This window comes from Heptranchias perlo, chromosome 36 (genome assembly GCF_035084215.1).
Source record: "Heptranchias perlo isolate sHepPer1 chromosome 36, sHepPer1.hap1, whole genome shotgun sequence".
NCBI classification, from domain to species: Eukaryota; Metazoa; Chordata; class Chondrichthyes; order Hexanchiformes; family Hexanchidae; genus Heptranchias; species Heptranchias perlo.
The window spans coordinates 23,974,626-23,991,474 of record NC_090360.1 but is presented as its reverse complement, the minus strand read 5'-3'; the positions used below and the strand labels follow the sequence as shown (position 1 = coordinate 23,991,474).

General features: G+C 46.3%; 1 protein-coding gene across 2 annotated transcripts in view; it reads left to right on the top strand.

Annotated features, from left to right (window-relative positions):
• Positions 1-16,849, top strand: part of LOC137304205 (nuclear factor NF-kappa-B p100 subunit-like) — a 118,379-nt gene that overhangs the window by 58,580 nt on the left and 42,950 nt on the right. For both annotated transcript variants that reach the window (XM_067972766.1, XM_067972767.1), the window contains 4 exons: positions 1,591-1,742; positions 2,243-2,376; positions 7,025-7,183; positions 15,471-15,575. In XM_067972766.1, coding sequence (XP_067828867.1) covers positions 1,591-1,742; positions 2,243-2,376; positions 7,025-7,183; positions 15,471-15,575 — 550 coding nt within the window. The remainder of the gene's footprint in view (positions 1-1,590; positions 1,743-2,242; positions 2,377-7,024; positions 7,184-15,470; positions 15,576-16,849) is intronic.

The following is a 16,849-nucleotide window of genomic DNA, read 5'->3' as shown; positions in this document are numbered from 1 at the left end:
TTGGCAAAAGAACCAAAGGTGACATGAAGAAAAACTTTCATATGCAGCTAGTAGTTATGATCTGGAATGCACTGTCTGAAAGGGTGGTGGAAGCAGATTTAATCATGGCTTTCAAAAAGGAATTGGATAAATACCTGAAGGAGAAAAATTTGCAGGATTACAGGGAAAGAGCAGGGGAATGGGATCAGCTGGAATTCTCTTTCAGAGAGCCAGCGCAGGCACGAAGGGCCAAATGGCCTCCTTCTGTGCCGTAACCATTCTATGATTCTATGACATGATATATGGGGTAAGGCGGGTATATGGAGTTAGGTCACAGCCCAAGCATGATCTGATTGAATGGCGGAACAGGCTCGTGGAGCTAAATGACCTACTACTGTTCTTCTGTTGCTATAATGAAGTTTCCGTACTCTACAGGGAGTGGTCTGGCTAACTGACAAGTTAAGGGTGGGGCAGGAATGCTGTCATCCTGAGAGAGGACAGTAGGTTCATGTTCCATGGAGCCACTGCCACTCGCTGCCTCCTGTTATGCGCCACCTTCTCCCGCAAGAAAGCGGGAAGTGTGTCACCGAGTGTCCTGCAAGATGTTTGGGTGATGTAGCTGTCATGGTTGAATAGCTGTGAGTTGTGGGTGTACGGCTTGTAACAGTGGTAATGTGTGAGGGTGAGAGGAAGCCTCTGATTGGAAGAGTTGAGTACTGATGGAAAGGGTTTGTTGGTATGTGGGTGATGAGGGGTGTAGTGCGTGGAGCAGTGGGTGCGTCTAGTGGTGCAGTTGGTAGGAGACGCCACTTGACAGTTGACCTCACTCACCTTGACCACTCGTGTCATTGAACCTCTTCCTGCACTGCATCCATGCTCGTGGTGCTATGCTCCTGGCATTGACTTCATCCCCCGCTGCCTCCCACTGCCTCAGGAGCATATAACTGGAGGGCTGCTTGCCCCCCTGCGGATATAAGATGCCCCTCCTTCTGTCCACCTCTTGCACCAAGGCCTCTAGTGCATCATCAGAGAACCTTGGCGCACGCACTCTTACAGGCCCGGTGCAAACTCAGATTGGTGGATTGGAGGGTGTGGGATTTAGTAGTGCGCAACCTTTATTCAATGTTTTGAAAGAACTCAACAGTTTGTAACATAGGGTCGGGACTTGCATCTGTGCTTTACGTGTGTGATGCCTGATCTCTGATCAGACCCGTATCTTATATTTTGAAAATATCAGAGTCCTGCAAACTTTGAGCAGCCAAGTTGATGCTCATTAAAAATTCCAGAGCTCCCATCATCCGTGTGCTTCACTGTATCGCAGCACAGATTCACTTCACCTTTGACTTCCACCACTTCCTGCAGCCACACTGCACCTTCCCTTTAAAGAGGTGCAGGCTGCCTTTAAGTGGTGCTAGCCCCTCCCGATATTTGGGCCCCCTGCTGGTGAGCGTGGGAGGGCTGGCTGCACGCAGCAATCAGGTTACGTGCTGCCTGCATCTCAATGACCGGGTGCGGGTTCATCGCGCCTGTTTTCGGGTTTATCCAACTTAACCTCCTGTGTTTTTCGAATGATGGGTTTCAATTGAATTAAATGTTTAATTTTTTCCACAGATTTTTAATTACGCTGGTAATGCAAAGATTGTGGTGCAGCTGGTGACGGCCAAAGATCCTCCCAGACAGCACGCTCACAGCCTGGTGGGGAAACAATGTACAGATGATGGAGTCTGCATTGTACCAGTGGGACCAAAGGACATGACAGCACAGTGAGTTCACAGTCTCTGCATCCCACATCACAGCACATTTCACTGGTGAAACCCAGGTCAAAGCCCATATCACAGGACCTCCCAGGGTTCAAAAGAGTACAACCAAGGATAAAGTAAATCCAGAAAGAAAGACTTGTATTTATTTAGCGCCTTTCATGACCCCGAGACGTCCCAAAGTGCTTTGCAACCAACGAAGTACTTTTGAAGTGTACTCACTGTAGGAAACGTGGTGGCCAATTTGTTCACAGCAAGATTCCACAAACAGCGATAAAATAAATGACTAGTTAATCTGTTTTTAGTGATGTTGGCTGAGGGATCAATATTAGGAACATAGGAACAGGAGTAGGCCATTCAGCCCCTCGAGCCTGTTCGACCAACATTGGCCAGGACACTGGGGAGAAGTTCCTTGCTCTTCGAGTAGTTCACTAGGATTGATTTCTCCATCGCTGTTATCCAGAGTGCGAATCAGGGGACTAATGCTCTGTGTCCTTGTTCACTAGGTTTACCAATTTGGGCATTCTACACGTCACAAAGAAGAATGTTCCGGAGGTCCTGCTGGACAGGATATTTAATGAGGCATACCAGAGAAATCCTTTGAACACAAAGAACTTAATTAACAAAGACATGCTGTCCGGTGAGTTCAGTGAGGACGGTCACTGCGGGAACACGGAGAGAGTTTTGGATCAGCTCAACTTTATGGAGGGTGGAAGATGGGAGGAGGGCCTGGAGAGCATTGGAGGTGTCGAGTCTAGAGAAAACAAAGGCATAGGTGAGGGTTTCAGCAGCAGATGAGCTGAGGCAAGGGCGGAGATGGGCGATGTTACGGAGGTGGAAGTAGGCGGTCTTGATGATGGAGCGGATATGTGGTCGGAAGCTCATCTCAGGGTCAGATAGGACACCGAGGTTGCAAACAGTCTGGTTCAGTGTTAGACAGTGACCAGGGAGAGGGATGGAATCGGTGGCTAGGGAACAGAGTTTGTGGCGGGGACCAAAGACAATGGCTTCAGTCTTCCCAATATTTAGTTGGAGGAAATTTTTGCTGATGTCGGACAAGCAGTGGGACAAATCAGAGACAGTGGAGGAGTCGAGGGAGGTGGTGGTGAGGTGGTGGTGGGTGTCGTCAGTGGACATGTGGAATCTGAGATCGTGTTTTCAGATGATGTCGCCGAGGGGCAGCACGTAGATGTGAAATAGGAGGGGACCAAGGATAGATCCTTGGGGGACTCCAGAGGTAACGGTGCGGGAGTGGGAAGAGAAGCCATTGCAGGTGATTCTCTGGCTACGACTGGATAGGTAAGAATGGAACCAGGCGAGGGCAGTCCCACCCAGCTGGACGACGGAGGAGAGGCGGTGGATGAGGATGGTGAGGTTAACCATGTCAAAGGCTGCAGACAGGTCGAGAAGGATGAGGAGGGAGAGTTTACCACAGTCACAGAGGATGTCATTTGTGACTTTGATAAGGGCCGTTTCAGTATTGTGGCAGGGGCAGAAACCTGATTGGAGGAATTCAAACATGGAGTTGCAGGAAAGATGGGCATGAATTTGGGAGGTGATAAAACATTCAAGGACTTTGGAGAGGAAAGGGAAGTTGGAGATGGGGCGGTAGTTTGCAAGGGCAGAGGGGTCAAGGGTTGGTTTTTTGAAGAGGTAGGTGATGACGGCTGATTTGATGGGGAGGGGACAGTACCTGAGGAGAGGGAACTGTTAACAATATCAGCTAATATGGGGGCTAGGAAGGGAGGTTGTGTAGTCAGCAGTCTGGTGGGAATAGGGCCGAGGGAGCAGGAGGTCAAGATGAGCTTGGTGGGCTAGGGAAAGAGAGGGAAGTGGCAGAGGCAGCTGAACGGATGGTCTCAATCTTAGTGACAAAGTAATCCATGAGCTCCTCGCATTCGTTGTTGGAGGTGTGGGTGGAGGAGGCAGGGTAGAGGGGTTTAAAAAGACGGTTTGTAGTGAAGAAGAGAAGCCTTCCAGGATGATCCTGGAATAGTGAGCAGTTTTGGCAGAGGAGAGCAGGACCCGATAGTGCTTTACGTGGTCCAGCCAGATCTGGCGATGAATGGCTAAACCAGTGGTCTGCCATAAATGTTCAAGTTTGCATCTCTAAGATTTAAGGGAGCAGAGATAAGGGCTGTACCAGGGAGAATGACCAGGATGAGAGAGAGAAATGGTTTTAATGGGGACAAGGGCATCAAAGGTGGAGGTGAGGGTGTGATTGAGCAGATCGGTAGCTGCAGAAATGTCGTGGTGAATGGAGGGCAGGAAGTAATGCACTGGAAAAATCCCAGTCACTATACTGTGAGTGGCAGTCATTCGAAGGCTGAATCCTGAATTTATTGAGGTGTGAGGGAAGGTGTCAGTCACGTGAGAATGATTGAGAAGAGCGAATGAATCCAGGCAACTATGGGGATCTGATCACTGGAAGGATGGGCCAACACACCCTGAGGCTGAGACAGGAACTGGTCCCAAATCAGTCACATCGAATTTACAACATGCGAACAGCCATTCGGCTCAACCAGTTCATGATGGGGTTTACCCTCCAATCGAGCAAATAGTCTAATCACATTTACCCACCCTGCTCTCATATCCTTTCAACCCCTGTTCCTTCATCCACCTTCCAATCTAATCTTGCATGTTGGCCTAGTTTCTGTAATGTGCTAGTAATTAAGAGAAGGCCTCGAGTTTGAGAAGCCCATGAGGTGTTTGGCCTTTGGTGAAGAGCTGGTGTTGAGAGAATTGGCCAATTAGGTGAGACTTGGTCGGGGGAGGTGTACCTGAGTGGATTGTCGGACAAGGTACAAGCTGGTCTATAGATGATGGAACAGTTCCTGCAGGTTGGAGGGTGGATAACCCCACTATTTAAAAAAAGGAAGGAGAGAGAAACCAGGGAACTACAGACCAGTTAGTCTAACATCAGTAGGAGGGAAAATGCTAGAGTCCATTATAAAGGATGTGATAACAGGACACTTAGAAAATATCAACAGGATTAGACAAAGTCAGCATGGATTTATGAAAGCGAAATCATGTTTGACAAACCTACTGGAGTTTTTTGAGGATGTAACTGGTAGAATAGATAAGGGAGAACCAGTGGATGTGGTTTATTTGAATTTTCAGGAGGCCTTTGATAAAGTCCCACATAAGAGGTTAATGTGCAAAATTAAAGCACATGGGATTGGGGGTAATATACTGGCATGGATTGAAAATTGGTTAACAGACAGGAAACAGAGAGTAGGAATAAATGGGTCTTTTTCGGGGTGGCAGGCAGTGACTAGTGGGGTACCGCAGGGATCAATGCTTGGGCCCCAGCTATTCACAATATATATCAATGATTTGGATGAGGGAATCAAATGTAATATTTCCAAGTTTGCTGCTGACACAAAACTAGGTGGGATTGTGAGTTGTGAGGAGGATGCAAAGAGGCTTCAAGGCGATTTAGACAAGTTGAGTGAGTGGGCAAATACATGGCAGATGCAGTATAATGTGGATAAATGTGAAGTTATCCACTTCGGAAGGAAAAACAGAAAGGCAGAGTATTATTTAAATGGTGATAGATTGGGGAATGTTGATGTACAAAGGGACCTGGATGTCCTTGTACACCAGTCACTGAAAGCAAGCATGCAGGTGCATCAAACAGTTAGGAAGGCAAATGGTATGTTGGCCTTCATTGCAAGAGGATTTGAGTACAGGAGCAAGGATGTCTTACTACAGTTATACAGGGCCTTGGTGAGACCACACCTGGAGTATTGTGTGCAGTTTTGGTCTCCTTACCTAAGAAATACTTGCCATAGAGGGAGTGCAGCGAAGGTTCACCAGACTGAATCCTGGGATGGCAGGACTGTCGTACGAGGGGAGATTGGGTCGACTAGGCCTATATTCACTCGAGTTTAGAAGAATGAGAGGGGATCTCATTGAAACGTATAAAATTCTGACAGGGCTAGACAGACTGGATGTAGGGAGGATGTTTCCCCTGGCTGGGGGGGGGTCCAGAACGAGGCGTCACAGTCTCAGGATACGGGGTAGGACATTTAGGACTGAGATGAGGAGAAATTTCTTCACTCAGAGGGTGGTGAACCTGTGGAATTCTCTACCACAGAAGGCTGTGGAGACCAAGTCACTGATTATATTTAAGAAGGAGCTGGATAGATTTCTAGACATAAAAGGCATCAAGGGGTATGGGGAGAGAGCGGGAATATGGTAATGAGATAGAGGATCAGCCATGATCATATTAAATGGTGGAGCAGGCTCGAAGGGCCGAATGGCCTACTCCTGCTACTATTTTCTATGTTTCTATGGCCGAAGACACATCCCGGACTGAGGTCAGCAGTCCCGGATGTGTCTGGAACAGTCGGGAGGAGCAGGAAGATGGGCTTAATAGTCTCCCTTCTCTGTATTTAGCTTCCTGATCCTGACAGCTTCTGTCCATTTATCAAACTGCCGCATCCATTTATGATCTCACAAAAACAAGCATTTTGAAGACATACTTGTTGACCAGACTTTCAGAAATAAAGCACACAATTCTCAGAGATGGCAATCAGACACAAGCACTGACAAACTGACACCTTATCCACTTGTAATATGCAATTTTTTTAAAATGAGAATTTTGGGGAAGAGGTGTAAATGTTTATTTCCTGGCTGGATGAATGAAGATAGATTGAGTGGCCTCCCTCCCCTTTATTCATCTTGTGAAATAACTCTTGTGCTGTTGTGAAATTCCAGTGAAAGGGCGAGCCCTGGTTTCCATGGTCCTCACATTCTTTGTGTGAATCTTGACGCTGGGTGTTGGGCTATTCAACTCTGTAGGGCATCACTGCTAAGCCAGATCCTAGCTCCATCTTCCAAACACGCGTGCTGGCATTGATAGTAATCCCCACAGTTGATCATTTATTCTCGCCTCCCCCTCCCCTTAGCGTGGGCACCACTGGCCCATTGGGCACTGAATAGGGCTCGGGAATTTCCTGATAGAAGGCTGGGTTTTAAAAGCCTGTAGATTGTAGGAGGAAGGAAGACCTCGGGGGAGGGTGGCTGTTAAGAGTTTTTGTTTTGAGATCCTGTGAAAGGTTCAGTTAGAAAACAGGACAGTGAGTCTCTATTTCAATGTATTGTGGACGCAGGGAGGAGCAGACTGTGTCTTTGAGCTGAGAAACTCTGGATCTAACCCATGCTGTACCTGTGATGGAGGCAGAGCAGGCTCTCCCCAGGTGATACTGAAAGCTTTATATAGATTGATTTGTATATTTTAATAATCAATACCAACTGATTTTTTGAAAACCAATCCTTTACAGCACAGGAACTTCAGCAGTTTCGACAAGACTCGGAACAATTAGCGAAAGATATGGACCTGAGTGTTGTGCGACTGCAGTTCACGGCCTACCTCCCCGACAGCGAGGGAATGTACACACTGCCACTCGAACCCGTCATCTCAGACCCCATTTTTGACAGCAGTAAGTATCGGGGAGTGGGGCAGTCCAAGTATGTATGATAGACGGGTGATACAACAGCACAGCCACATTCAACTGGGATAACACTGCTCTGTGTAACGGTAAAATCACATGGTTCGTTCCAAGGAACGGGACAACACAACTTGCATTTGTTTAGCGCCTTTAAAGAAAAGGAATCCCGAAGTCACTTCATGTGTGAGGAGGGTATGCTTCACCTGGGAAGAACATTGCACGGGAAGATCTGGAAAGTTCTCAGGAACCAGGACAGTGTTTACCATGGCTCAGAAAGTCACTATGGGGCTTAATTGACCACTGGATCATTAAGGGGCAGCAAGCCTCATAGTTCTTGCACAAGGCCAATAATTGATGCCAGTTGCCAAGGCAGCCCAGTCCAATACATCTGATGCAGGAGCAAAGCAAACGAGTGAGTTCATTGTTATCAGATTTCTGGGTTTCCACAAGTCTTGGGGCTATAGATTGAACTCGTATGGTTATACAAGCCCTTACTGTGAAGCCATTCCATTTTGTAAACTGGATGGAATTCCCCTCCCTGAATGGCCAATTAGTGATCGCCAACAGGTGCAGGAAAGAGGCAGTTAGCATGTTGAAGCTCATGCCCTTTGCTAGCTCATGGGGCTCGCTCCCGGTTTTTTTTCCCAGTGTTGCTTTGTGAATTGTGGTGACCTGCTGGGTCCTCCATGATTTCATCCTTCAGAAAGGCTGAGAATTGAGGTTCCTGCAGTGGAGCCAGAGCCAGAGGCTGAACCCCCTGAGTCACAGGGACTTGGAGCCGAGGAACACACAGTGGGTCACAGGTAACTGCTGGGAGAGATCCGAGATAAACTCATCAAAGAGACTTTCAGTAACATTCAATCAAATTCCAGCAATACTCAGTAATAACCAGATGCTGCACATTAATTTAAATGTACAACCCTTCAAAACATAATCAAAAGCTGAAAGTCCGTTAGGGTCCCAAGTCCAAACATCTTTTCCTGTTCCTTTGCAACTCTAAGATTTCAACAACACATTTGTTAATAATTTACAATCAGCAAAAGGCATTTAAGATTTCTAGAACTTCATAAGTGAAAAGTCTCATAGTTCTCCATTCTGCACTGTCTAATTTCCCTTCATCCTATTGGAGCCATGTCTTCACCTCCCTGTCTGTTGGTTCTGCTTTAAGAGCAGTCCAGTTTTAAATCCTGCATCGACGCCCCCAGGAACCACTTGCCCTTCCCCCAAATATCCCGGGGTGGGGGGGTCCCAGGCGTAAATTGGACTCGCGCTTTGTTCTCTGTCCGACAATATTATAATTTCTGGCAACATGGGGTGAGCTGAGGTGCCATCCCATTGGTGGATTGTGGGCCTCAGAATTACTCGTCCTTAACATTTAAAATATGAAGTAATCTATTACAAATAATGAGCAGGTGAGTATTCCAACAGTTTGTAATACAATTCTATATTTACAGTCAACAGTGTTTTATCCAAGTCCTCGAGTAGACAAAATAAGTAAAAGTTGGAACTGAGAACTAAGTTAATCTTTATAATCTTTATAAAATGAATTTTAAATTTGGGTAGTCTTTTTCTTTCAGGAACATAAACCTGTGTCTTTAAAATTCAAATGACTGAGGAAGGTAGGCTCTTGCAGTTTAATGGGACAGGAACACCTCCGCCTGCTCCTTGCTGTTTGTGCCCCTTTTCCAGCTGCCGATTCTGGAGTGGTAGTTTTTGAACTCGGTGATTGGTCATTTTCCTTCCCTGTTGCTACATGTTGGTTGGTGCATTCCACCTCTGTTCAGTTATGATTTGTTGCTGTTTTATGAATATGAAATTTCACCCAATCAAGTGTAAATGGCACTTGGGGCACAGAATGTTTTGTGATTTCTACCCAACACATGTAAACTCTTTAGTTCTCCCTGACACAGAGGGTTGATGAGGGTAGTGCAATTGATGTGTATATGGACTTTCAAAAGACGTTTGATAAAGTACCACATATTAGACTTGTTAGCAAAATTAAAGCCCATGGGATTAAAGGGACAGTGACAGCGTGGATACAAAATTGGCAAAGGGACAGAAAGCAGAGAGTAGTGGTGAACGGTTGTTTTTCAGACTGGAGGGACGTTTACAGTGGTGTTCCCCAGGGGTCAGTATTAGGACCACTGCTCTTTTTGATATATATCTACAAACTTTGAAATTATACCCTCTATACCTGGACTTAGGTATAGAGGGTATAATTTCAAAGTTTGTAGATGACATGAAATTCGGAAATGCAGTAAACAATGTGGAAGATAGTAACAGACTTCAGGAGGACATAGACAGACTGGTGAAATGGGCAGACACATGGCAGATGAAATTTAACACAGAGAGGAACAACATGGAGAGACAGTATAATCTAAATGGTAATGTTTTCAGGGGGGTGCAAGAGGAGAGGGTCCTGGGGGTGCACATTCACAAATCTTTGAAGGTCGCAGGGCAAGTTGATAAGGCGGTTAAGAAAGTGTATGGGAGACTGGGCTTTATAAATAGAGGCATTGAATACAAAAACAAGGAAGTCATGATAAACCTTTACCAATCACTGGTTAGGCCTCAGCTGGAGTATTGTGTACAATTCTGGGCACCGCACTAGGAAGGATGTCAGGGCCTTGGAGAGAGTGCAGAAGAGGTTTACCAGGATGATACCAGGGATGAGGGACTTCAGTTATGTGGAGAGATGGGAGAAGCTGGGATTGTTCTCCCTCGAGCAGAGAAGGTTAATAGAGGTGTTCAAAATTATGAGGGGATTTGAGAAAGCAGGTAGGAAGAAACTGTTTCCTCTGGCAGGTGGGTCAGTAACCAGGGGTCAAAGATTTAAAATAATTGGCTAAAGAACTGGAGGGAACATGAAGGGACAATTTTTCACACCGAGGGATGTTATGATCTGGAATGCACTACCAGCAAAGGGTGGTGGCAGCAGATGCCATAGGAACTTTCAAAGGCAATTGGACACGTACTTGAAAAGGGCTAATTTGCAGGGTTATGGGGGAAAAAGCTGGGGTGTGGGACTAAATTGGACAGCTCTTTCAAAGAGCACAGGCACGACGGGCCAAATGGCCGCCTTCTGTGCTGTAAGATTCTGTGATTCCACTAGAAATTCTGAAAAGTTTGCAGTTTGTAATTACCATCTCTGAAAGAGTATGATATTGAGTCACTGAGAAAATCCCACTGCCATCCATGGGTTTCTGGGCAAGCTCAGTGCACCCAGTACCAGAATCTAGCAGACACTATTAGTCAGTGGGAAAAACCTAGACTTAATCTAAAATTCAAACCAAGCTCAGTCTGGGAAGGAACTTAGTTAGATGTGCCCATTACTGGATATCTGATTTATGGGGTTGGTAAGTATAGGTGTTGTTGGATGACTGACTCACTAAGTTGGAACTGTAAAGACTGTTGGATTATAAATGTAGGTTTTGTGCTGCTGGGTTATAGGACCTGAAGAGTTTGACATGATGCACCTGATATATTGGTGCTGGGCAAGATCATCATTGTTATAATCATAGTATCAGTTAGTACTACACTTGTATTAATTACCATAGTTGTTTCTGCTGTATTACTGGTCACAAACTAATTGTTACTGCAGTATTACTGGTCATGAACTAATTGTTACTGCAGTATTACTGGTCAAGGATTAATTGTTACTTCTGTATTACTGGTCATGGACTGATTGTTATTGTTACATTACTGGTCACGGACTGATTGTTACTGCTGTATTACTGGTCGTGGACTAATTGTTACTGCTGTATTACTGGTCATGGACTAATTGTTACTGCTGTATTACTGGTCATAGACTGAATGTTACTGTTGTATTAATACTGGCCATTGACTAATTGTTACAAAGGCAGAAAACGCTGGAAACACTCCGCAGGTCAGGCAGCCTCTGTGGAGACATCAAACAAAGTTAACGTTCCAGGCTTTCACTTTTTCTGAACTGGGAGGGGTCCACTCCTGAAACATTATCTCTCTCTCTCTCTCTCTCTCTCTCTCTCCACGAAGGCTGCCTGACCTGCTGAGGGTTCCCAGTATTTTCTGTTTTTCTTTCAGATTTGAAAATGAAGGAACGGCAATATATGTCGGATGATGTGTGGCTCGGAGGGGAGCTTTGCGGTGACGGTGTGCCCATGCACCTGCTACCCTTGTCCTTCTAATTGGTGGAGATCGTGGGTTTTGGAGGTGTGGTCGAAGAAATTGTTACAGTAATAATCTACCCATGGGCAGATTGTTACTGTATTACTGGCCGTGAGCAGAGCGTTAATGTATTACTGGCTGGGGGCAGATTGTTACTGGCCGTGAGCAGAGTGTTACTGTATTACTGGCCGGGGGCAGATTATTACTGGCCATGAGCAGAGCGTTACTGTATTACTGGCCGGGGGGCAGATTGTTACTGGCCGTGAGCAGAGCGTTACTGTATTACTGGCCGGGGGGCAGATTATTACTGGCCGTGAGCAGAGTGTTACTGTATTACTGGCCGGGGGACAGATTGTTACTGGCTGTGAGCAGAGTGTTACTGTATTACTGGCCGGGGGGCAGATTGTTACTGGCCGTGAGCAGAGTGTTACTGGCCACTGGTGTTGTACAGGCTGTAGATTTCAAGCTGTTCTCTGCCAGTCTCACTAAGTTGCAGCACAGGTCAGACGTTGAGTGATGCTCCCGACTGTATTTCAGCAGAATAGTCTCTGCTTACAGGCCGGAGCGAGCTGTGAATGGAATCTTGTAGAAGTTAGAGGAAGTGATTGTACATGGAGGGTTCTGAGAACATGGAATGCTCTACCTCTCCACCTCCTCTCTCCACCCCTCTACTGCTTGTCCGATATAAAGTCTTGGATGAGCCATAACATCCTGTAACTGAACTTACAGATGCTGGCCTCCTGCCCATCGCCCCCCGCCCCTTTCACTCCACCATTGGCAGCTATGTCTTCAGCCACTTAGGCCCCAATTTCTGGAATTCTCTCCCTAAACCCTTTCATCTTTCTATCTCCCTCTTCTCCATTTAAGGTCCTGCTAATCTCTCCTTTGGCTTGGCACATATTCCATCCCCACGCCACTGTGAATCACCTTGGGATTTTCTTCTACATTAAAGGTGCAATATAAATGCAATTTGTTGCTTCAAGTGGCTATTGAAGCAGAAATTATAACATTTAAAAGGAGGTTGGATAAGTACTTGAAAAGGGCACGAGGTAATGGCAGAGGAATGGGATTGGATTAGTCAGCTCTGTTGAAGAGCTAGCACCAATGGAGGCACGAGAGGCTGAATGGCCACCTCCTGTGCTGCAATTTCTATGATTGCTGGGATTGCTGTCATTAGAAGCACTGGGTGATATCTGTACAGTGATTGATGTCTCTCAGTTCCTTCCTCAGAGAGATATCTGCAGAGTGATTTATGTTTCTTGTAACCAGTTACTGAGAGATTTGTTGGAGCCACTGATGGACAAGACTTGACTAAAGAGAATATAACAGACCTGTACCCTCTGTAATATACCAGGGCAAATCTCGGATTCAGCCCAAGATCCATATACGGGTGGATGAGGGATTCACTGAGGCACGTTTGTCCCCTTTCACCATCCTATTCGATGTCTTTACCAATAGTACGTTAGATGGCATCGTAAAGGATGGAGTCGGAGTGTCTATTCCAGAAATTTGTGGAAGTGTTGCAGTATTTCTTTTCATGGATAATATTAGACAATGTTACTTGGAGCCTGGGTTGAGAACAAACATCCGTGTGTCCAGAGCTTACTGTGACTGGTTGCAGAGAGGGAACCAGCTGTGGCGGTCCTTGCCCATCTCCAGGTGTGGAGAGGGTGTGGTGTGTGCCTGTGTTCTGCTCAGGAGGATGGTGGCAATGCCCTCTCACATCTTATGGTGAGTTATGGTGCTCATGAGGAGCTCCTCATACCTGCTGCTCAACGAGCAAAGGCTCAAAGACACACACGTCGCTGACCCAACGACTAACTAGTGATTATCTGCGCGGGAGCGGGGGCAGGTAAATGGGGCCTCTTTAAGGTCAAAGTGACTTCAAGACAACATTCCTGTTGATGGCGGTTCAGAAACAAGATGACCCTGCCACAGATACATTGATCCTTGTGGACCGTGCCTTCTGCAATTTGCCTTGTGTGTTTTTGCAGTTTGACTCATGAGACTTTCATTGCTTTCACCGGAGACTAGAAGGGAATAGGATCCAATTTAAATTGATGAGAGGCATGGGTAGTGTAGATAGACAGAAGAATCTGAGTAAAATCATCAAATGGTGCAATTGAACTCCATGAGAAAGGAGCAAGAAAATATCTGGGTTAAAAATGGGGTTGATGGTGATACGGATTGAGGTGAAATGGTGTTTGGTGGATGAGGTGCCTTGGAAATGCTGCTGATTGGCGTTGTGTACATAACATAAGAAATAGGAGCAAGAGTCGGCCATATGGCACCTCAAGCCTGCTCCGCCATTCAGTAAGATCGCGGCTGATCTTCTACTTCAACTCCACTTTCCCGCCCTATTTGTGTACAAAGACACCCAATCCCTCTGACAACCAACATTTCTTAGTCTCTCACTTTAAAAAAAAAATTCTGCTTTTCTGTTCTTCCTACCAATGTGGATAATTTCACATTTCCCCACATTATACTCTATCTGCCACCTTCTCACCCACTCACTTAACCTGTCTGTATCCCTTTTCAGCCTCTGTGTTCTCTGCACAGCTTACTTTCCCACCTAGCTTTGTATCGATGGCAAACTTGGATACATTATACTCTGTCCCTTCGTCTAAGTCATTGACGTAGATTGTAAATAGCTGAGGCCCAAGCACTGATCCTTGCGGCACCCCACTAGTTACATTCTGCCAACCTGAACACGACCTGTTTATCCCTACTCTCTGTTTTCTGTCCGTTAACCAATCCTCAATCCATGCTAATATATTACCCCCAATCCCATGAGCCCTAATCTTGTGTAACAACCTTTTATGTGGCACCTTATCGAATGCCTTTTGAAAATCCAAATATACTACATCCACTGGTTCCCCCTTATCCACCCTGCTAGTTTCATCCTGAAAAAATCTCTAATAGATTGTCAAACATGATTTCCCTTTCATAAAACCGCATTTTATGATTTTCTAAGTGCCCAGTTACTATGTCCTTGATAATAGATCCTAGCATTTTCCCTACTACTGAAGTCAGGCTAACTGGCCTGTAGTTCCCTGTTTTCTCTCTTCCTCCTTTCTTGAATAGTGGGGTTACATTTGCCACCTTCCAATCCACTGTTCTAGAATCTAGGGAATTTTGGAAGATCACAACCAATCATCCACTATCTCTGCAGCCATCTCTTGTAGAACCCTAGGATGTAGGCCATCAGGTCCAGAGGATTTGTCGGCTTTTAGTCCCATTAATTTCTCCAGTACTTTTTCTTTACTAATCTTAATTATTTTAAGGTCCTTACTCTCATTAGCCCCTTGGTTTCCCACTATTTCTGGTATGCTTTTTGTGTCTTCTACTGTGAAGACAGATACAAAATATTTGTTTACTGTCTCTGCGATTTCCTTATGGCCAATTATAATTTCTCCTGTCTTCCTCTAAGGGACCCACGTTTACTTTCGCTAATCTCTTCCTTTTTACATAATTGTAGTTTGGATTGTGAGGCTGGATTATCTCTCTGTGTGTTGGGGTTTTGCAGGTTGCCTGTGCAGTCAGGAGACGGTTCAGGGAGGTTCATTGCCTTGCAGCGTTCCTGGTACTGGGCCCCTCCCTTGAGTTAAGTGAGGTGGGTGGAGTCCGTGACAGTGAAGTGTAATGAACCATGAACCATTACGTGCCTGGACATTTGGTGACTAACAGCAAGCAGAGTAAGGTCAGGTATTCCCAGTGGACTTTCCCTGGTGTTTCCTGCTCATTCAACTAAGAACAACAATGACCCTAGAATGGGAAATTCCCCTCAAGTTGTTTCTACATCAATTATTTTTGAGTTTACACATAGTCCTAAACACGTTCGTAGCCTCATATTCTTAACCGACAGGTAACCAACAGAGACCAAGGATAGAGTGGGGGACAGGAATACTTTGTATGGCTCAGTACCCACTGATTGGAGCTAATTGTATACGTTAGGGGTCATGCAACAGATTTTCATTGATTTGGTTTTTCAGGTTGTTATGAATTGTTTAAATTAGTAGAACATTTTCCCGCTCTCTCTCTCTCTCTCTCTCTCTCTCTCTCCTGCTCCTGATTTGTAATTTTAAGAAAGCTGTTATTATTTTAATTTGTTTGATTTTTGTCTGGTTGGCAGAGGCTCCAAATGCTTCCAATCTGAAGATTGTCAGGATGGACAAAACATCGGGCTGTGTGCTGGGCGGAGATGAGGTTTACCTCCTGTGTGACAAGGTTCAGAAAGGTAAGATAGTGCAGGCAGAGGGCATGGGCCATGAGGCAGGACGTTTTTGGCATTTTGGACCGAGACGCTCCTGTTTTAATTGGGGTTGGTGGGGTACAGTTCCACGGAAGTTGGTAGCCCCCCCCCCCTCAGCGGCTGTTCTCCATATGTAAGCCTGCCCAGTGATTTGACTGTAACCGTGGCTGGTTTCCAAGTGATTGGTGTACAAGGTGTAGCCAGAATTGTAAGATTCTGTCTCCTTGTCCTGGATAAGTGCTGAGGTTTTCTAGGCTGAGGCACTGTCCCAAGCATGGATGCCGCAGTGATCCCTCCCACCCAGTTCCGCTTTTACTGCTGCCCGATGCTTGACATGCATAACAATACTCCAACAGGGCACTCGTTCAAACTGCAGCTTATAACTGAAACTCTTCTCATAAAAGGCCTTCAAACAGCAAACCCTTGGAACACAGCATAGCTGCGTGAGGGATGTCCATTTACTCACACACACTGGCTGCAGCATGGGTATTTCATGCGTTCTTGAAACTACTTTTCTGCTGATGGGGGGGCGGAGGCCACATGATTTCAAACCTTGACTCCATTTGAAGAGGCCGCATGGGCATCGTTGGTACTGAGAGGATTGTGGGAGGGTTCAGCTGGAGGACTCCCCAAAGTCCCAGGCTTGTACCATCCTTCTCTGATTCTGGGGAGAAGACATAACAACTCAGTGAATTACCACCGTTTCACAGGTCCATTGCAGCCTGCACCATATCATTCCACTTTTGGTGAGGGGACGTAGATATAAGATTAAATTAAAAGATTTCAGACGGTGCGCAGAAAAACATTGCACAGGGTTGTGAGGCTGTGGAGTGCACTTACCAGAGTCAGTGTGTCAACATTTCACAATATGTTAGATAGATGGGTGAAGGAGAGGGGGATGAAGGGTTCTCCTTGCAGCAGGAGGTACAGTTAGCACCCCTGGCCGGCAAAGGTAGTTCCCGTCGGTCAGTGCCAGGGGGCTGTGCCAGCGGTGACAGTTCTCATTGGTCAGTGCCAGGGGCTGTGCCGGAGCCGTTACTTCCCATTGGTCAGTGCCGGGGGCTGTGCCAGAGGTGATAATTCCCGTTGGTCAGTGCCGGGGGCTGTGCCGGAGCCGTTACTTCCCGTTGGTCAGTGCCGGGGGGCTGTGCTGGAGCCGGTAGTTCCCGTTGGTCAGTGCCGGGGGCTGTGCCGGAGCCGTTACTTCCCGTTGGTCAATGCCGGAGGGCTGTGCCTGAGCCGGTAGATGCGATTGTTTG